Below are 22,662 nucleotides of genomic sequence, written 5' to 3' on the forward strand. Positions count from 1 at the left end.
TCTTATTGCTCAAAAATAAGACTTAATTTTCCAACCATTTCTGTTAGGAATAATGACTTTCCACCCAAAATCCATATCCTCCATATCACAAGTCCTTTTTCACTGTGAAGTTCAGGAATTGTGACAGTGATAACTCAACTGATATACCTTAAGGACAGTGAAATGAGAATATTCAGAGGAATGGCAACTATAACTGGAATTTCAATTAATGCTTTGGACTTTTAAGTGGGCCCTTTTCCTATCCATAAATAGCAGTTGCGGCACCATAGTTAGCCATCATTCTCCCTTTATGTATCAAAATGTTGCTGTTATTTTTTCAGTATGTATTATGGTGTGCTGTTCTGATGTGCGTGAAAGTACGTTGATATTAACTGTGGACAGATATGACAATGTCTTTTAATTGGTATTTTATAATTATAAATTATTGATTTTGTTACCTCTGCTTTGGAGTATTACTCTTATGCTAAGCTAACAGCAATCTTCACTTCGATAATGCCACTGTTCACTATCACTTTGTTCAAAGAAACAGAACAAATAATTTTTCATGGACTGGAGTTGATATTGTTATAGACAGGTGTATGTTTGTGTGTGTGTCAAAATGAATGCTGGGATTAATATTTGCTGTATCACTGATGAGCTGTAATATAAATGACTCAACTCTGAGTATAAATGCATAATTTCTTGAGTGTATTATATCAGCTTTTATATTCAGGCCAGTATGGTAAAACGTTATGTATCCTTGGGAATATTACTTATTTAACTCATGGCGTTCCCTCTGTGCAAAGAAATTCCATAGTGTGTTTTGGGTTGCCTTGAATGCGTCTTAATGTTTTACTGTTACTTGTAACTTAGAGACAGTTGTTTTCAAGTCTCAGAACTTTCAGATACATTGATTTAAAATGGGTATGCCTATATATTTTTACATTATGTAGCATAATCACATATTTTGTGTGCAAGCACTTTTATGTATGTTTTAAGTTAGTAAAGGAGAAATTTAATTCCAGAGAGAGTAACTTAAAATTGATTTATTTATTGAGTAGGTCCTCTTCCTCCTCTGCCTCCTGATCGTCCTCTTCCCAGTGAGCCACCAGGTGAAGCTGCTGTCAGTGCAGACAAAGGGGACAGTTCAGATGATGAACCAGTGGATGCCATGCACCAGAATAACCTTGATTCTGATGCCTTAATCCCAGAGAAGAGGTTTGAAAAAGTTTTTTTTATCATGTTCTTATTAGTGCAGTCAGTGTGTTTATGTTTCAGTAACCTCTCTATTATTTTTATGCTTACTAAATCTTACTGTCCAATATGATGATGGTGTGTCGTTCATTTTATTTACAAAGCTAATATATTAACATATTTTTAAAGTTGTGTAAATTATAAAATGAGAGAAACAATGTTTTAATCCAGTGTTATGCTGTCAACATTTTGCTATGGATTATATATTTTTCTCTGTAAAATCAGTTATTTATTAATGTTAAAATCAACATTTCTTTGGCTCTCTGTAATTTTCTCGAAAGCTAAGATTCTTGATATATATATTGCAGGCAAGGCAGTGTATTCTTTTAGGAATGTTTAGTTAATGGATTAATCCCACATTTAACAAATTTGGTTTATTCCTTGGCGATTACCCTTAAGATTAAAGGCCCTGGGGTTAAGGACCTGGTTCATATTTCTTTTTTTCCATAAATTTTGTTAGTCAAATACCTATTGCAGCAGCTTGAATGTCTCCTCTACACAGCAATATATACAGGATGATATAATATCAATCCAATTTCTACCTTGTTAAAAATATATATTGAAGCCTTGAAATTTCCATGATCATACTTATAGAGCATGAGCTCATTTTTAGTGAATAAAGTGAGAGTTCTTTCTCTAAGACTGTCATCAATTATTTTAAACATCTCACTTATAGTGTGTGTTTAAAGTAATTTCTAATTCACCCATCAGGAATGTGTTTTTGAAGATCCTTGTACTTTCAAACCTATAATTGACTTTTTAAATGTATTATACTTCTTGCAGAAAAATTTTTCTTTGCTTATTTATTAGAAAAAGTACAGTTACGAGGGTATTTAGAAAGGTTCTTGGAGTCACCACCACTCGTCAGCACTAGCACAGTGAATTTTCCCTGTGGTAATAGGTAATCTTTATGTGTAAACACACAACACATCAGTTCTCTGGGGAAAGATCTGTGGTTTGGATGCCTCTCCATCATTGTTCCCATCTCATGTTTTGTGAAAATAGAAAAAATTGAGATTCAAGCAGTGATTAGATACTTCTTAAAGAAAGTTGTGAAAGCAAAGGAAATTCATGCCAACTTTCAAAACACTCTGGGGGACTCTGCTTCTTCATGTTTAACTGTAGCCAAATGGGAAAACAAGTCTAAGTGCAGGACGGCTTAGGTAATGATCATGTAGTTTCATCCAAAATGGGCCCCTACCCCTGGAATTATTGCAAAAGTGCATAAAATGGCCACAGAAGATCACTGACTGAAAGTTTGAGTAATCTTTGAAGCTGTAGGGATGTCATCTGAACAGCCATATTATATTTTAACAGTGGAATCGGATATGAGAAAATTACCTGCTAAATGGGTGCTGAGACTCCTGACTGAATATCATAAATGCATCAGAATGGAATTTTCCGAACAATATTTGACCCATTTTAACCCTTTTACCGCCAGCCCATTTGGGGTAGGATGTGCAAAGACTACCAAGACTATTTTCAGGAAGTTTGCAAGATTTTAGATTTTGAATTATTTCTAGCGCTTAATTTTATTGAATGCATCAAGTTGAAATGCGCCCAATGCTGAAGATGTATTTGGAGCTATGAATCATGGAAGGATTACAGTGATTGACTAATTTTGAGAAAGGAAAAAGTAACTTATTGCAATATATACAAAGAAATCAAACATTTTTTCCATGCATTAAAATAGTAATCTTTAGTGATAAATTGTCGTTTTCTGTCCTCTGTTCCATTATCACGATGATCAATTAATTTTTGCAAGAGTTATAAATATTTTATATGACTACCCTCATACTCTCATCAGCTGATACACAAATTAATACACTAATGTTCCACTACTACACTCCAGAGACAAAGTACGAGTCAGCAGTAGAAACATGTTGATTCACCACCAAAGAATGCAAAGGCAATACGGTCTGCCAGAAAGGTAATGGCTCCAGTTTTCTGGGATACGAGAGGGATTCTGCTGATAGATTATCTTCCCCTTGGTCAAACATTTACTGGACAATGCTGTGTTGACCTCATGGACCAACTACAGCAAAAGACACACAAAAAAAGACCTCATTTGGCAAGGAGAAAAGTCAACTTTCATCAAGGCAATGCACAGCCATACACGTCATTGCCATGGCGAAAATACGTGAGCCAAGATATGAATTATTGCTACACCCACCTTATTTGTCTGATTTGGCTCCATCAGATTTTCATCTCTTCCCCAAATTCAACGTTTTCTTCCGTGAACAGAGATTCTCTACAAACCTAGAACTAACAGCCAAAATAGACAGGTATTTTGCAGGCCTGAAGGAAGCTAATTTTCAAGATATGATAAAGACATAGGAACATTTCTGGACCAAATTCATTAGGGTACAGGGGGACTATAAAAAAATAAAAGAAGTTTCGTGGAGGTAAGCCATTTATTTTCATTCTATTCTGAGAAATTTCCTAATTACCCTCGTATTAAAATAACTAGATATTTGTCATCACATTTGCTGCACCCTTAATTTCTGTAGTTGGCATTGTTTTCCTGACAGATCCACAGGAGTCTTTTCCCAATTTTTTGGAGATAGGTAATAGAATTCCCAATGGCTGCTGAGAATTCACTTACATGTTTTCCCTGACTGTAAGGGTATTCAATAATAGCATTATTTATGTATGTTTAAAACTTGATAGGTGAAATACCTCCAGGGAAATAGAGAACATAATGGGTCAATGAAGCACCCGTCTTGGGTACAAGCCAAGTTAAAGCAAAAGGTTAAAATATTTTGCAACTTGATTTACTACAATATGATTAACATTCTTTTTGATGCCACGATGACATTAAAAATATCTGCAGACAAATTTCTGAATAAATTATAGATTTTACTCTAGAATTATTAAATCTTACTCTTTTCATGAATTTACCTTATAATTCCATCAAACAACCTCATCAAAAACAGGCAATGTGGTAATATTATCTTCAATTTTGTGGTAGTTGTTTTATATTAGAATAAATCTCATGTATAAGTGAAGGCAGTTAATCATTCTCAATTTGAATGAAATCATGTCAAGAACTAACTACCTCACTGCTACCACAGTCTAGAATAAACTTACAGCATCTGATTCTTTCTGAATAACAGTTTCAGGCGTAACATGTTAGAAATTCTTTATGATGAAAGAAGACACTTTGCTCTTCCCCCTAGAATATTTATATTATGGCCTGGGTTTTTTTAAAGCATGACATCTTCAGGTGAACAGCGTAACATCTTCAGGATGAAGATGTTATGCTGTAACAAAACTTAGGTCGTAATAAAAATATTCTATGTGGAGAAGCCAAGTGTCTTCTTTTATCATAATTCTTTCTTATTGGTATTTCGATTTTAGAAATTAATTACTCAAGTTATATTTTGCCAAATATGCATTTTGCAAAAATGTACTTAAATTTCATTTTCTTTAAACTCCTGATGTCATGCATTACTCTGTATTTTTTCATCCAAGCATTTATTTACTATTTTAAAAAACTATTTTAAAAATTATTTTTTTAAATGGGTCAAAATGTTCAAATTTCCTACATTCTCTCATTCATATCAGCTTCTGGCATGCAGTTTCTATGTTGTCCTATTATGATACAGTAAGATACTTGAATATAAGTACTTAAATTGTTTGCAATTTTCTCCTTACAGTGGGGCAGCTCGTCGTCGCCGAGAACGTCAGGAGCGCAAGGACAAAACAGAGGAGAAAGTCAGGGAAATGAAGAGGAAGCTAAAGGATGCAGAGGCGTGGCATGACTGGAAGAGGTCCTTAATTAGAACATTCACTTGGGTTACCGTGGGTGCTGTCATTGTGGGTGGGGGAGTAATATACTTCAGGCACTACTGGCAATGAAATAAATAAATCATTCGAAAGTTTCCTTAAGGGAGGGTTAACAAGTGAGGTTTGAGGGAATGAATATGGATCAGCATATAATAATTTCTCCTCTTCTTGGTTCTGTCACTTGTTTCTCCTGACTGTTAATGCAAACTATAGCTGCAAAGTTAAGTTCCTTGTCTTGTTTTTGTGTTAATGTACTAAAGGGAATGTTGATTGATGGTATGGAGGACTTCCCGTGTGATATATTCAAGCATATGCTACATAACTACAGTAATTTTCAGTATTTTAATTATTGGGTTTTTCATATCTTTTTTTTTGTTTTAAATGTTTTTGATTTTTTATGCTTGTTCATAGTCTGCGGATGTCTTTGTTTAGACTAAATACACATGTGGCATAAATTTCATCTAACTCTTGAAGTAACAGATGGTTATTCTTTCACTTGTTTTTTAATGGCTTTTTTCTGTAATGTTGCTACTCATCATGCATAATTACTTCTGACAGTCTTATAAGTTGTGCTTTAAACCTATGCTATGCACATTCACTGTGTATATTTATAACTGTTATGCACTTTAATTTTAATGCAAAAGCTCCTCATACCAAAGATCTTCTGCATCTTGAAGTTTGTCACATTTTTTTCTTTTGATTGTGCTATTTCTTGTACACTTATGAACATTCCCATTATATGATGCTTTAGTATTCATGCAAGTATCAGGATGAAATTTGGTCCAAAACTTAAGGTAAGGTCAGTGCTCAATGTTGGTAACAGCTTTGTACCCAGTTGTATTTACACTAAGGTGGGAAGGCAGAATTTTATGATGCTATTTTAAGGATCAAGTTGAGACTTTGACTGATTAATTTAATGTAACATAAATGGAAAGGAAACCATTAAAAATGTCACTGCCATAAGTCTTTAACTACCAGTCTTTGTCTGATATAATCTTTGAATCAGTTGACTTTGCACTTCTGATGTAGTTTTGTAATTGCAGGTTCGTTTTTCAATTATTTTCGATACCATGACCACTTTTGTCTCATATCACTTTTAGTTCAATTAACTTGCCAACATGAAGGAGTTCAAAACTAGTCTTACTCTTATAACTCTGTCTTGTTTTCTATCTGTGAATCTCATAATTGAAGGCGGGTACCTGATATTGATTATAAATTTGAAATTGATTGATGTACATTCATATTTTCATTTGTAAGCTTGAAAGTATGAACTGTTTTATTATTTTTGTGTAAATAGGTGAATATTCAAAACTTGGCGGTTATTTTATCCACCAGCATGTGTATTTGAATACTGGAATTTTATCCTGTTATCCCTCACCAGTTATCAAAGAATAGTATCCTAGAGGGCTGGTAAAAAAAGTGTGATTCCCAAAAGAACCTCCCTGTATAAGGGTGCAACTTTCACCACCAGGACTATGAGCTTATTTTTTGCTGAAGCCATTTCTCTTAGATGAAACTGGCTAATGTGTTTTTTAATTGAAGAACTTTTAAATGAAAATAAAGGGTGACCATGTTGCATTTGCGATTTAACTTCACCCTTCCCCAATGAAAGTGGAAAGATTGACTTAGTGAAAGGTGCTTTACAATTTCAGAGCAAAGTGACATGGCCCACGATTGCATTATTGGTTATTGGCACTTGAAATATGTGGAAGTGCCTCTCATGGAGTGTCTATGGTACACTTGCGTAAGGTTTTCCTCTGCAGCCACCGCAGTGCTCAAGAAAACAAATGACACTCGACAATACATTAACTTTGTACTATGCTTTTTTCTTAATTCACTAAAGAATGCATATTACATCTCTATCTCCTATCCTAACCTGCATTTTACCCAATGTGGAGATATGTATTTTTGTAAAAAGCTGAGTAGCACCTCTTAATTTTTCTTCTGAGGTCAGTTTTTATATCTGATCATCATGAGAGAATGGCATTCATTACCATTGAGAAGTAATGTAGGATTTGTAACAATGAAAATTTGGTAAATGTTCTGATATAACTTGATTGTTTAGATCAGTTTATGATAACTTTTTGATGGCTTATGAATTGTTGGTAATACTGACATTGTAACAGTAATTTAACCAATGTAATTGTGCATTATGGATTTGATGGTTGCAATGTATTGTTGTCATACATAACAAAATCCATGGCAGAATAATACAAAATTAACCATAATTCAAAGCTTGTGAGCATGAACAAGTGTGAAAGTGAAATGTTCGTAACTTACGTAAATGTGCCCAAATTTTACATATGTTGTATCTGTATTTAAGAGATGTGTGACTGCTCGTGTCCTAGTAAAGATTTTTAAGACGGAATATATGTGGGATTTTAATGAATTTCAATATGATTGCCTACTGCTGGCATTGCTCTGTCGGTACATCCTAGCTATATTCTCTTTCAGATTGAGCAAAAAGCAGAAGCAGTCTCGGGATAAGCACTGATAGTGAGATCCACTCTTAACACCCTGTACATGATCTGTCAAATATTTTACTTGGCTGATCTCACTGGAGGGCATATATAGTGATTTGGTGAGGGCCGTGGAACTTCCTCTTGTGGAAATGATGTGATGCTGCACAAGTTATCCTATGTTTTGTGCCAGGCACTGGAGAAAACTCTAAAATGACACCATTCCACATCTGTGAATATATTCTGCCTTGGGGCAATGTTTGCCCCACTACATAGACTTGTAAATAATTTGTTGTGCAGTGTGAAATGGTAAATTACAGTTTGACCAGCTGTGAACTAATTACTCTTTATTTCTATTTGATGCCTTTATACTCAGGCTGATAAAAAATATTAGATGGTTTCAATACCATTGCTCAGTTGTTAAGTTGTTAAGCCACTGGTGGTCTGTATAGCGTGATTGCACTCCACTTCTGAAACCCTTATTAAATTATTGCAGCCACCAAATGACCACTTGTGTTCAGAAATATGGAAATTGAATTTTATGTATGATTTAATTTATCGCTGATTTTTCAAATCATTCTGATTCATTAAATATTTTGTATTTATTTGAAGTGATCAATGTTGGGCACTAGAAAATTCATCAATTTGACTTTGTTGCCTTGAAATTGTCTGTGGAGTGTAAATTATTTTTTAAGTTTTCATAATCATGTTTTTGTTCAAATTAAATTTCATATCACATCCATTCCTGTGGTGACCAAGGTGGAAGAGCATCACATTATTGTTTTCATAATTTGTATTTCTGGTTTTTGTCTTTCCAGTTTCAGTTTTGTAAAATGCATTTGAAAGATTTCCATTACTTCAACCAGAAATAGTGAATAGAAATGTGAGCATCATTTGTAGATTGTTTTGTCAATCATAATAAAACTTCTATTGAGGTAGAAGTGGGAGGTGCTTTATTTGATGTCAAGTGTTGTTTGCTAGGCACATGATTCTTCCACGGATAACATTTCAACTTCTAATTTCCTTAATCACAACCTGTTCCTCATGGCATATTAGACCATAATAAATTAACCTTAAATAAGTCTTTTCTATGTTAAGAACACAATGTCCTGTGACCATCATAAGCTTCTGTAGTGAAATGCATTCTAGTGTGTCATATTTTTACTTCAGGATGGTAAATTTAATGTTTTGAGGCTCTACTTAGTGAAAATTTATGCTCACTGAATAAACTTGTTATTATTTTACACAAACATATTTTGTGTGAAAAAATTCCAAGTTTATTCGTTCAGTGATCAGGGTAGTGAATTTGTTTGCCCAAAAAAAATTTTACGCAACCTGATCCATTTACCTCATTCCAGCCCTAACTACTCTTGATGGAGAAACAGCTTTGTAAGAAGAATATGTTTTACCAAGAGATATTCCATGTAGCAAGATCTTAAGAAGTGTGGTGGAGTAATATCATATATTGAGATTAACTTAGTTAAACAAATTTAGGAAAGCTGAAAGCCCTCATTATTATACCTGCTCCCCTGAAAACCTATTTGGAATCTATCATAAATTTCAACTCCATGCCTAGTGAGTCGATCCTAATATAAGAAGAGTCCCATCTGAGATGCTGAAAGTAAATTTTAATACGAAATGCCTTAAGTTTGAAGAGCTCCTAAATACATCATAAATTAATATTAGAGCTTGGAATCCTCTTTGCCAACTACATAGCTACTGATATAGTTGATATTTTTGAGTACTAAGTAATTATTGAATTGCTGCTGTAATGCTCCATAACCACTTTCTTATCAGCTATTGTAATTGATCATATTTTTTGCTAAATCATTTTTTCTTGGAATACCCATAGTACAAAACCACCAGTTTGAGTCTTGAGGAAGATTTCATAGCATGTAGTCGCTATTATTTGTGCTACAACTTGTATCTCAGTGTATCATTTACCTTCAGGTGGCTAACACTAATATGGGAAGATTCTTAAATATTGCCAATCCATTTTATAATTTCACTTATCAACTATAAAATTACTTTATTATGGTAATGTGTAAAAAAAACATTGGTTTAACATATGGTGGATGTGGATGCTTAATGTAGTTTTGCACACCTACACCATATGTAGAGAAATTTCTTCAGGTTTACAGAGGATGCGCCTCACTTAACCAACTCCTGAATCACTTGTGTGTATTTTGTTTGTATTTGTGCATTTGACACCTCTTGAAGTCACAAGAAATAAGGAGAGCACAACAAATAAATAGGTTTTGAAGATGCTGACTATTGAAGGAGCAGTCAGTATTGGCGCTAATTCAAGAAATAATCTCTAACCCTAGATAGGATAGTGTGTTAGCAGAATGGAATAATGCATCTGTATAGAGGAAGAAGAAAAAAGAGGTTATTGTCAAATAGACCACCGTGAGGAAAGAAGAATATTGAAATGAGACAGTGCAGTGCATTATAGTGGAGAGGGATGGATAGGAAGGTGAAAAGCAAATTGAGAAGTGGCAGACAATATACACAAAGGAATTAAAGGAGACAGAAATTGGATTAAATAAAATTCTGCAAAGAGGGCACCAAGAAAGAGAAGGAAATTTGAGTAAAAATGAGAAAGTGACCACCTAAATCAGAGGAGATAAAAGTTAAACAGGAGGAATAAATAAAAGAGCTTTATCTTTCAAGTGGAGACTGAAGAATAGATCTGGAAGATTGAGGCATATGAGGATTATGCCATTGGCCCAAAGGTAACAAGAGGTGAGTTAGAAAGAGCCATAGCTGACCTGAAAGACAGGAAGCCTGGAATGAAAGGCTTAAGGGAAAAGTGCAACAGGTAAGTTTATGGAACTATTCATGAAATGGGAGTGGTCAACTGATTTTGTAAAGATAATAATGTTGTCCAAACCTAAGAAATGTGGGTGATGCTCAAATCTGCCGGTAGTCCTGGGTGATAAGGTAATTTTTATGTGCCTAGCGAAGATAGTTGTCAGAATAATATGAGGGAAATACAGGAAAACTGGGGGACCATAGTATCCTGGTGATCACCTGGAAGCAAGCGACACTTGCCAACGTGCTACTATACACTACTCCCATTTCAAATAATGTTGTCAGGTGGATATAATTAATACAGCCTTGACTAGCCTTAAAAACCCCTAATTGTAAAGACATATTTGGACTCCCAAATACTTTTTCAATTAAAGCAGTAATACCCTGGCTAAAAATAGCTAATCATTTTGCCAATTTTATTTACTCTTTCTTCCTTCCAGGTATTTCTTTGAAGTTCTCCAAGGCTATTCCCGTCTACAAATGTGGTGAGATTACCTCTCCTAACAGCTACTGCTCAATCACTATTCTTTCTCTTATTCCAAGTCATTGAAACTTGCCTGAACACAAATCCTTTGTCACTGAAATAAGGGTATTAATTCCAACTCTGTTTGAATTCCATTCCAGCAAATGTACAACTCAAGTTTTTCCAAATGTCATAAAACATGTAATCAAGGCATATGGTGATAAATAATGCATGATACAATAGTGGTGATCTCACTTTGGCCTTTGATATTTTTAGATCAAGTGGATGAATTACAATGTTTCTGATTCCATGATTGTGAATTAAAGCCATGATTTCCTATTTTCCTTAGCATGAAGTGGTTCAAGGAAATGGTAAGTTCTTTCAATTATTTTGTAAATTATATTTTAGAACATTTCTTAAAACTTCAAAAGCCTCTCTTTCTCTTTGACCAATCATGATCAAGGCCAATTTGCCTAATGGAATGTCAGCCAGTTTAACAGGTTAGAAAGTTTCTCATTTCTGTGATAATCTTTAATGATTATCTAGGTGTTTATGTATGAAATTACTTCTCAGTTTGCAGAAGAACAATTCTCGGGGAGAAATATTAACAGTTAATCTGTCAATACAGATAAATGACAAGGGAGAAATTTATCCTACATATTTTCAGTGAGCTTTTGTTCTTTCAGCATTGTATAATATATATATTTATATACATATGTTATAATTTCATTTATGTGGCATCCTGAAATATCTTATAGGGTGCCTTCATAAATTTTTAAATTCTTACATTCTGTTCTTTCATGAGCTATTATTTTTCAGCCACAATCAAAAGTCCCGGTCTCCAGAATTGTCGAGAAAGAAAATATTTTACTTAATGGCAAATCTAATAAATGAGAGTGAAGGCACTTTAAGCATACTTGGATAATATCGACCTTGGAAAATATTGAAATCAATTGCAATTGAAACCACAGAAACAACATGGTTTAAGGATAAAGTTGAAGGTCAGAATGGGTAAATAGTAGGTTAACTTGCCTAGATGGGACACATTTTACTGGGGTAAGAATAAACTATATGCAGATGCATAAGAAAATGTTATTTTTATCTTTCAGTTACTTGTGCAGATGTTGCATGTGAATTATTAATATTTGATGTGCAATCTTTACTTTTTTTAAATTCATATCCAGTCTTCAAGAAGAATGAGAGTCATTTGTTAACATAATAATGATTAAAAAAATAATCATCGATAATGATAAATAGAGATTATGCACGTCACATATATCACTCCACTTTATAGATTATGAGAGTCATTTGTTAATATAATAATGATAAAAAAATAATCATGGATAATGATAAATAGAGATTATGCACATCACATATATATCAGCCTAATACTCTATTCTCCAACCAAGTACTAGTAGTGTTGGTTGGGAGTGGGATTGTACAGTACTGTTCAGGTTTAATTTCTCATACAATCTGAGAACACTCCCCTGGTGTTTGGAATGAGTGTTCCCTCAGCATTCTGGGAATGTTCTCTGAATATATGGTTGGTAGGAATATCTAATGCTTGCTAAACATTTTGGCTCCAAATGGTTGGAACTCACCCTTAATGTTCAGGGGATATTTGTGTACCACATGGGTGGATGAGCTGTGGGTAACAGCACAGGTGCTATATTGGACAACCATGCCTTACAACTCTTCCTAACTCTGCCCATCTGGACTCTCCATCGCCCCTCGCACCTGAGCAGTATGAGAAATGTAGAGGTTGTGGATTACCCTCCTATCCCTTCAATCTATTCTTATTTTCTGCAGAATATGATGCCTGTCCAATAAATGCGCAATCTGGTGGCCATGATGCAGACTATGAAGCCCCACCCACTAGCGGTGCTAGTTGCCTGAGATCTAATGAACCATCTGTGCTTGGCAGATTGTCGAGCTGTGCATATGGTACCAGTTGTGTTAATTTCCATTGTCCTTGTTATTACTGTTTGTCAAAAATGGAAATTGATGCAATCATGGAGCAACGAATCCACATCAAGTTTTTTGTGAAGTGCAGTAAAAGTTATCAATATATTAATGAAATGTTGACAGCTGTTTGTGGTGATAATGTTCCGAAGAAAATATCCATTTTCAAGTGGATTAAATCAAACCAAAAATCAAGGAAAAGCCGATCGAAAATCAAAGTCATGCTCCTGGCTTTCTTTGATGTTGAATGTGTTGTTCATCATGACTTTATTCTTGAAGGACAAACAGTAAATTCTGAGTTCTACCAAACAGTTCTAAAGCATTTGAGAGATTGCATGTGTCATGTGCAACCAAATTTGACTCAAGGTGATGGATGGATCCTTCACCATGACAATGCACCTGCACAATCAGCATTGATTGTTTGCCAGTTTCTGGCAAAAAATTCAATCACCATCCTTGATCATCCCCCATATTCACCATATCTCGGTCTCGGCCCCTGCGAGGTTTTCCTATTCCTGAAATACAAAAATGTGATGACAGGTTATCACTGGGAAGATGTGGACATGATTAAGTAAGAAACAACGAGAAAACGAAAAAGTCTAACGGCTGAGGATTTCCTAGGGTGCTTTAAACAGTGGAAAAGGAGATGGAATAAGTGCATAGCAATGAATGGAGAGTACTCTCAAGGGGGCAAAATTGATATAGACTAAATTTTGCAAAATAAAGTTTTTATGTCCTCACTTCAAGTATTTATTGGGCAGACTTCGTGTTCTCTTGTTTTCCCAATTCACTCTATCAAACTCCTTTTTGAAAACTATGACACAGGCAAATACATCGATTGAATTCTATATTCCTCTCTATTAGTGGTCTCATTACTGCAATGGCATCAGACATGCTTCTCCTCTTCCTGAGCCCAAACTAATCAACCCATAAGCAATCACTTGCCCTACTCTCCTTCCTTTCGTCAATGATGCTGAGAGCCACTTTAGCTTGACGCAAAATAAAAATTTATTGTTTGAAATTCCTCTCATGATGTAGTCGTAACTTTATTTGGAACAGGAATCAACACTGATCTCACTATCTTCTGGCCAGATTCCTTTCTCATAGATGCTATGAATCAGTCCATGCAGTCTCTTCCTATCACATTTCCTGAACCTTTTAGTAGTTCCACCAGAATGTCATCCACTCCCTCAACCTTTTTTGATTTCATCTCCCTTAATGCCCTTTCTATCTCATCATCGAGTATGCCTGGACCTAAGTTATCTTCCTCTACGTCGTGTTCTCTTTCTATATCTAACCTTGTTGACCCTAGTTCTTTGCCATACAGTTCCTCTATATATTTCTTCTATCTCTCTTGGATCTTTTCTGTGTCAACTATTATCTTACCTGGCTTACCTCTAACTGTTAGCATAGATCTTCCCTTCTTACTCCCCAATAGTGATTTAACCTCGCTGTTTAACTTACCAATTTCACCCTTCCTCTGCAAACTTTCCATATCTTCTCACTGCATCTTCCATCATGCTTCTTTTGTTTTATTTGTTGCCCGTTGCGATTTATTATTTCACTCTTTGTACTTCCCTCTACCTAACTGTATTTACATTCTTCCATTTCCTTCCCTCATGTATCTTTCTAACCATCGCATGTGATCCATGGTTCCCTTGTCCTTTTCCTATTAACAGCTCCAATAGTTTATTTTTTGGCTTTTGCTGTCCTTTGATATTTTTCAATTGTTCCTCCATAGTACTCAGTTCCGTTCCCTCAGTCATGATTTTCTCTACAGCCTGCAGATACTCCTTCCTTGTCAATCCAGTTAATTCTTCAATATTTCATTTCCTTACCCGCCTCTTACCGTCGCATTCCAATCCCCTATCACTATCAAATGTTTACCGGCAGGAATACCGCAATTACCTGTATGTCCTCTAACTGATCGTACACCCTGTTGACTTCTTTTTCCTTATGGTGGCCCGGTGGCTTGTACACCTGAACAATGACTAAGTTCGTCGGTTTAGCTTATATGTCTATTAGTAATATTCTATACGTTGCTTGCTCTATGTTGACCACACTTCTTCCTACCTTTTCATTCAATATTACATCAACCTCTTGCTGGATCTCGTCCTCTTCACTGTATACAACTCAATAACTATAATTTCTATAATCCCCACTATCCTTCCATCGCACCTAGAATGGATTAAAAATATCTACATATCCTGTATATTTCGTCTTTCCATCTCCCACTTTATGTTTTCTAATTTTCCTTTCCTCATTATCGCCCTAACATTTCAAGTTCCTTGAAAGACTTGTTATGACTTAAAGAAACATAATAATGTAAAATTTCATGACTGAGTAATTTATCTAAGAAATTTCTATCCACAATCATCAGTGAAAAATACATATTCCAGATTTGGAAGTTGAATCTCATAAACCACCCAATTATTTTCCCGTGGGATGAAAGTGGTCGTATGCGAAAGTGAATTTGTGTGATATTTCAAAATACAATAAAAGTGAACGGAGCAAATGTTCCCTTCTAACGTACTTAGCTGGAATAACTCGGCTCTGTTCCTCTTCAAACTGCGCGCGAGGGTTTTCCAGGCTTATCTTTATTCCTTTATTTTACGCATGCACGGAAGTTGTTTGTTTACCCGTTGGAGAATTTGTCGTACTCGTCGTATTTGCATTGAAGAATGTTGCCGAAAGCGAGTTGTTTTTATTCTACATGTCGATGAATTGAGAACATGTGATTGGCAAAATTACGACGGAATCTCATCATGTTAGACATTCCGTTACCAGGCTACATTTTTGTTTAATTTTGAGAGCAGTTTAGTTGTTGTGTCGTAATGTGTCGTAGTTGTTTTAAGGTATGAAGATATGGTTAATATTTTTTTTATGGCATTAGCATGTAATTTATTGTGAATTAAGGATGAGTTATTCAAAACCCGCGGTGTTTGGAGAATGTAGGGTGTTTATTTATGGCATGATGTCGTAAAAATTCTGTAATCAGTGTTTAATTCAATTGACAGCGTGAGTGAACGAGGCTACTATCTCCGTGATTAGAGTTAATTTAGATATATATTGTTTCCTTTAGGTTCTCTGCTACGAAGTGATTTATTCCCAGAACACACCAGAACGTAAGCGATGGCTCTCTGCAAATATGAACATCAAGCGATTTGATAAGCCATTCAAAAAGAGATAAAAATGGATTATACGTGTGGCATGTTTTAAAACTCAAATGGACATTATTTTGTTAACTATGTTTATATCATTAATGTAGAGCTTGTGCTGTCCAGGTTATTTGTGAATGTGTAGGGGTTATTGCTTCAATCATGGGTTCGTGTTTGTGCAAAACTGAGAAAACTGAAGAAAACAATGAACCGGAGGTTAATTCAGGCACTATGCAATCTATTTTTGGAGAAATGGAAGTTGAGTGGCCTTTCTGCATATCAAGCATGGAAGATATACATGGAAGTTTCCCTTCTTCGTCAATAATTGACCATCTAGTCTTAAAAACCTTGGCAGTGATAAGAACATTGGTGGAGAAGTAAGGGTCCACTTTTTAATCGTATTTAATATGGTGTTTTAGTGCCTCTTCAGTCGTGAGTCATTAAATGTTTGTTTACTGATTAGCACTCTGCATGCTAACTTTTGAAAATTGATTCTTTTTCTACTTCAAGGGCCTTGAATCATAGTTCAGTTATTGTCCATTTTCTTTTAAATGAAAGATTTTTCATGTGCACATTTTAATTTTTTGTTAAAGTGAACAGGAGCCTCTTCCATCTATGATGAAACTGCATGCTATTGCTGATAAGGAGGAGGGGTGGATACAAGTTGTAAATTCCATGGTAAATGTAATCCCGATGGGAGATCCTCTTGGACCTGCTGTCATTACCCTTCTGCTTGATGACTGTCCTCTACCAACCAAAGTAAGTTTTCGTGAAGTTTTATATAGTTGGTTGTTTATAAAATATGAACGCTAATATCATATACTTGAGGGAATAAATAGTCTAAAGACACTGATACTGGGGATTGTTCCACTTTAAGATGACCATGAGTAGGAAGCAAAGGCTCATTTAGTGTATATCTTATATATCGTTTTAAACTTCTAAAACCTAAATTCAGTCCTTAGTTATTGGAATTGAAAAAGAAATACCCAAATCTTTGTAACTTGTCATCACTGTCTAGCTCCTTATGCTTAGAAAAGTCTCCTTGACAAGACTCTAAAAGGGCACAAAAACACACTAATTTGAAGGTGAATCACATAGTTTGGGTATCAACGTTTCCTGGAGAGATCTTCAGTAAGTGATATGTCACATTTTGGCTGCTGCATTTGATGACTGACTTGGAGCGCTCTGACTGGTTGTTCAAGAGTGGCTTTTCTGTAGTGCTGTGACTTTTCCTGTGTGAGGTCGAGTAAATCTTTTCAACATCAGGCAAAGCATGTATTCATCCTTCTGGCTGAGCATCATATGGCACAACTAGGACTTCACCCACAAGTGATTTCACCCTTGGTTTCAGAGGTGTAGTGTTTGAAGGATATACTCCCAAGTTTTATTAATAAAGTTTTCTTTTGTTAACGTCAGTGTTCCGGGAGAGTGTGTCAAAGAAGGTTGGGGAGTAAGACAGAGAAATTGTATGTGGATTCCACTTCCAGATTCTATCCCTCTCTCCCACTCAATCCTCTTCCGCTCTTTCCTGGCAAAATTCAACAAATAAAATATATTAAGCAGCCAAAATGTAACAAAATCACTTTGACCTGACATGCCTCCAGTACTGAGCAACACTGTGGTTACCCAAGCAACCAATGTGATGGGAACTCCTGAAAGAAGAATGAAGTCTTCCTTTGATCAAATCTTATAGTGCAATAACTGAAAATTCCGCCAAGGTTGATTAACAACCTTAAAGCATTCAACTCCCATTTGAAGAGCCAATCAACATTCATTGTCCAGGATGAGCAAGTCGTTAAAAAATAATTTATTTGAAGTGGAGAATATTTTCATGAAACATACACGTAGTGAATACATTATATGCATGTTAATACCACAGACAATGATGGCAAGAGTGCATTAATTTCAATTAATTTTAGGTAACATTTTTATTTTAATTTATGATTGCCTATAAGCTATTCCTTTAACCCGAATAATTGCAATCCAGATTCAGGCATAATGTTGTGGAACGATCGCATAATAACAGAAAACAATGCATCAATTTTAAAATGTATGAATTATTAGCCTTGACCCGGATCCCTTCAAGGCAAATGATTTTTACACTTTGAAGTTACTGTCGAACATCGCTTAGCGAGCAAATCGTACAGGGAGTAATTTCCTAGCAAGATATTGGTCCTGAAAACTACTCGCTTAACGAGTGACTTTTCGCTTGAAGAGTAATGAGGAAAGGGTAATTCCTGGATTCATTGGGTGCCTTCCACTGCAGTTTGTCTTTAGTAGTTATTCTACTAGCATCTTAACGTCGCTAGTGATCACACATTTTTCCAAATTTGTAATCAAACGTATTAAGAAGTGATTTACGCGGACCTTGTGAATAAGCTATCAGGATCATCAATGGCGAACAAGGGGAACTGTGTGTGATTCGAGAAGAACCATCATCCATGGCATGATGAAGCAGCACACGCCGAGTCAAAGGCAGCGGAGAACTTCATCGTTGACTTCAAAGAGCTCGTAGATTCATAGGTTGTCTGCCACGGCATGTTTTTAATTGTGACGAGACGGTTCTCTTCAGGAAAAATATGCCGAAGTGAACCTAAATTTGTGCGCCTAACAGGAGACGACAATCCATTTCCGATCACTGGGCGATGAAAGGCAGTCTCGCGCTGCTATTTTGCATAAACGGGAGCGGCGATTTGAAAATCAAACCCCTGTTTGTTTACCATTCATTAACTCCACGATGGGGGTGCTGTGGGGGTCACGGGAAACTTTTGCATCGCTCGATACATGCGAGGCATCGCCCTAATAAGGCAGTGGCGATGCGCAACATAAACTTATTTCACGATCATTCTGAGTCGCATTCCTAACATCTTTTGAAGCGACGTCTCAGATATCTCAAGACAGCCTTCTGGTAGAAAGGAAATAACATGACAAAAGAAAACTTTATTTCGATTATTTTTTGCTTTTACAAATCGAGTTTGCATTCCCGGTTGCTTCATTAGGCGACAGAAGAAAAGGTGAATGTGATCCACGATCCTATACATATTTATCTTTTAATAGGCCTTTTCATAATTAATTTTTTTGGTGGAACGGATTATTGGGTATTACTTTAATTTATATGTCAAAACTAGTTTCACAAAACGAGAGTTTTGCTTTACGAGCAAGATCGCGGAACGGATTATGCTCGTTTTGTGGGGTTCTACTGTAATGCATTTTAACGCATATTAGCGGATGACATTTTAACGCATACTAGCGGATGATTGGTTAAATTTATGGCATCCCCCACAGTTCTTGGATTTTTCAACCAAGGAAATGAATGGGGTGGATTCATTTACCCAGGTTCTCATACTTTTACCCACATAACTGTTATTCCTCTGAATGTCATAGAATATATCTTTGGGATAAATTTTTTATCAAAGTCAGCATGAAAGTTTGTATTTATTTTACTTTTATTAGTAAAAAATACATAATGCTGGGACTTTCTAGCGTATAGATTTAACGAGATATCTAGAAACCAAGTAAGTAATGGCTGCTCTACAGCACTGCTATATGTCATCAAGTTTACTACAGAAGGAGCAGAGAGAATTACAGCTGTATTATGTGCAAATAAAAAGGTGCTTAAGCCATGGACAGACCAATTCTTGAAATAAGCCCAGAAGTGAGGGAGGCAGCCTGCTTAATGTTCAAAGATAATCATTTCAGGCCCTGCTGCAGCACAAGGATCATGTGTTGGCCTTCTGTGTATCTGTCTGACAAACAATTCAATTACTCCTAGGTGAAATGGAAAAGCGTTGTAAAGTCCACTAAATGATTACTATTAACATATGGTCTTAGATCCTTAAGATATAAAACCTTTGATAATATCGATGAAAACCCCTTGAGTGATTTTCACAATTTTTTTCATTTCCTCTGTGATGATTAAATTTAACAAAATTAATCCTGAATTCAGTACCTCAATTATTCACATGCTGCTGAAAATCCTCATTAAACCATTTCCTTAGTTGGTCATGCTTCAATATTCAGATGACTGAAGTGGAATTTGTGGCCAAGCAGTATACTCTGAAAAATTACTTTAAACATTTCTAGAAGCATCAGATTGCTAATAAAAAAAAGTTGGTTGCATGAAACATTAAAATAAAAATCAAATTAAAGTATGAAAATATTTGTTTTAGTACTTAAATTATTTATTTTAGAATAACGTTACAATTAGGCGATTTTCCTGGTGGCAACGGTCAAGTTTGGTCAAAGATAACTCTTACAACAAAAATTATATACATACACGCACTAGAAAAACAGATAAGAGACAAAATATTCTTACATACAATGACACTTCCACATCACATGCAAACAAACTTCCACATCACGTACAAAATGCTGTCCACATCACATGCAAACAATATTTTAATAACTGTTTATTACCCAGTGGCTGCTTTACATCTATACTTAAAACTTCTAATATTGGATGGAAAGGGCTCAAACAAACCTCCAGGCATCTGGTTCCAATCAATAATATCTCTATTTAAAAAAGATTATATTTTCTTATTTGTTTTTGATGTCCTTATTTTTATTTTGAAACTATGGTCGTTTTTTCCCTTAAAGTTAGGCTTTTCTATCCCTTGCCATAAATCTTCCCAAGCTTCGTCCTTTTTATAAATTTTATACATCGCGCCTAACCTACTCCTTTTTCTTCTATTTTTCAATCTCTCCCATTTCAGTATATCTAGCATTTCTGTGACACTATCTGTTCTTTTGTACCTTCCGAGTACATATCTTGCTGCCTTTGAACTTTTTCTATCTTTTTAATATGTCCCCCCCTCATATGCTGCTCAGCTCTGATCTTGTCATGTCTCTGTATAAGATCTGCTCTAGATTTCTCTTTGGATATCATATGCATTTATGACATATTGTATTTAAGTAGGCACCTCCAAGACAAGACAGATTTTGTCTTATCCACATTGGTAAAATCAATGGATGTAGTTGCTTATCACTCTAAAAAGGTACACATTCAACTGCGCAGAAAAAGATGAGACTGGTCATTCTACACACAAACTGAATTATAGATCATAATCAGTGAGGTATCGCCTTCTTGCGGCATCTGTGAGAAGTAAAATATTGCCTTGCTTGTGGCCCTTTTTTGTCTTGTCCCCTCACAACAGCCATTTTTGTCTAAGTTTGTGCATGCTTGCTGTACAAAATCTTGTGCCGGTAAGAATTGTTGATGGTGTTAGAAAAACAGCACGTTTGAATTGAATTTTGTTTTAACCTCGGGAAAATACAACTGACACGCAATGATTCTAGAGGCATTCAGTAATGAATGGGCCCAGTGTTTTTGTTGGTACAAATGCTTCCAGTCTAGGCAAACCTTGATCGATGAAGAACTGAGAAGTGGACAACCATCACTGTCAACAAACAATGCCCACGAAAACAGCATGAGTGATTTTGTGTGTACAAACTATAGGTTAAATGTCAGGAAGATTGTCAATGAAGAAAACATTAATGGTGCATCGCATTTCATCGTTTTAACAGAAATATTGGTCATACAGCGTGTCACGTCCAAAGTTGTGCCTTAAGTATGAATGGATTAACAAGCAAAAACATGTTGGCATCAGCCAGGAACTGCTCAGTTGTTTGAACAATAACTTAACCTTCTTAAGAATAATCATCACAGGTGAAACAACTTGGGTTTATGTTTATGACATAGAAACCAAAACTGAGTATTCACAGTAGAAAATTATTTATTGTCAATGCGTGTCACGAATAAAATATTTTGATTCAAAGAATGCCAACCTGGAGGAATATTGTTTGTAAAATAAGTTGGAAAGTTAAATCAATAAATATAATTTGAAGGACTAATTACATCAAATTTACAAGGTTTGTGAAATGTTTCTTTGAAAAACGTCCGAACCTAGATATATTTATATGCATTACCCATTTTTGAGTAAATATTTTTATTTTATTACCTTAAAGATATTTTTGCGCTAGTTATTCTGCCAATTAAAATTATAGGAGATCTTGCTTGTCAATTTAATTTGACATAGGCCCATTCAGATTAATTCAATGTTGTCAATACCCTTTTGGCAACGTCCATTGAAGGCTGGAAATTGCGTCGGTAGTTGGAGACGAATATCAAAACAAATTTTATATGAAATCAATTCCATTAAATGACTTTTTATACTACTCCGTTAACGTCACACCTCTTTCAGCAGCATCACCTGAGACGTCTTTATAGGAGTGATCATTTTACCTCAGAATAGGGTCATTAGAAAGAAACCCAAAGAAATATCGAATCATGGAAGCATTGCTTAGATAACTTAACAGTTAAATACTCAATTTTGTTTATGAAATGTTTTACATCTCTCAAGTTTACGGAAAATCGTAATGTTTTTTGCTATTGAGTTTATTATATGTGATATGCGATTCCAAGGCATTTGCGTTTGTTTTTTTGGTGCACTTATCTTCCGTTACCTTGTCGAAAAATACTAGGGTGACAGTTTCCTTTGCAAGATATTAAAAATAGTTACTAAGTCTGTGCATTGTTGCATGACAAATTTGTTCATTGTTCTTTATTTAATCAAAAGAGTTTTTCGAATATAACTCGTCACTAGTAACTTAGTCGCACTTGGTGCGCAAATCACGCCTAATAAAAACGTCGAGCCGTGTTTTTCTTCAGACAGCGGCACCCCACCACTCGCGCCGTTTCTTGGAAACTACGGGTCATGCAGTTATTCGAGATATGATTCGGTCAATGTCAAATAAAATGATGGAACTGGCATTTGAATAACAGATG

The 22,662-nt window shown here is 35.4% G+C and overlaps 2 protein-coding genes across 3 annotated transcripts in view; both read left to right on the top strand.

Annotated features, from left to right (window-relative positions):
* The window catches only part of Ptp61F (Protein tyrosine phosphatase 61F), a 30,949-nt gene extending 22,533 nt beyond the window's left edge, over positions 1-8,416 (top strand). The window contains exons 8-10 of one of the 2 annotated variants that reach the window (XM_071589784.1): positions 1,041-1,197; positions 4,893-5,006; positions 7,477-8,416. In XM_071589784.1, the coding sequence (XP_071445885.1) occupies positions 1,041-1,197; positions 4,893-5,006; positions 7,477-7,516 (311 nt within the window). In that variant the 3' untranslated portion in view covers positions 7,517-8,416. Of the gene's footprint in view, positions 1-1,040; positions 1,198-4,892; positions 7,393-7,476 lie in introns of those variants that run through there. The other variant, XM_071589783.1, reaches the window with a different exon arrangement.
* A 6,954-nt stretch (positions 8,417-15,370) lies between these two features.
* LOC139692369 (RING finger and SPRY domain-containing protein 1-like) overlaps positions 15,371-22,662 on the top strand; it is a 38,959-nt gene continuing 31,667 nt past the window's right edge. Inside the window, exons 1-3 of the mRNA XM_071590527.1 lie at positions 15,371-15,575; positions 15,803-16,255; positions 16,472-16,637. Coding sequence (XP_071446628.1) covers positions 16,041-16,255; positions 16,472-16,637 — 381 coding nt within the window. The 5' untranslated portion in view covers positions 15,371-15,575; positions 15,803-16,040. The remainder of the gene's footprint in view (positions 15,576-15,802; positions 16,256-16,471; positions 16,638-22,662) is intronic.

The sequence above is a fragment of the Hetaerina americana genome, unplaced genomic scaffold (assembly GCF_022747635.1).
Source record: "Hetaerina americana unplaced genomic scaffold, ioHetAmer1.1.p SCAF_4, whole genome shotgun sequence".
NCBI lineage: Eukaryota > Metazoa > Arthropoda > Insecta > Odonata > Calopterygidae > Hetaerina > Hetaerina americana.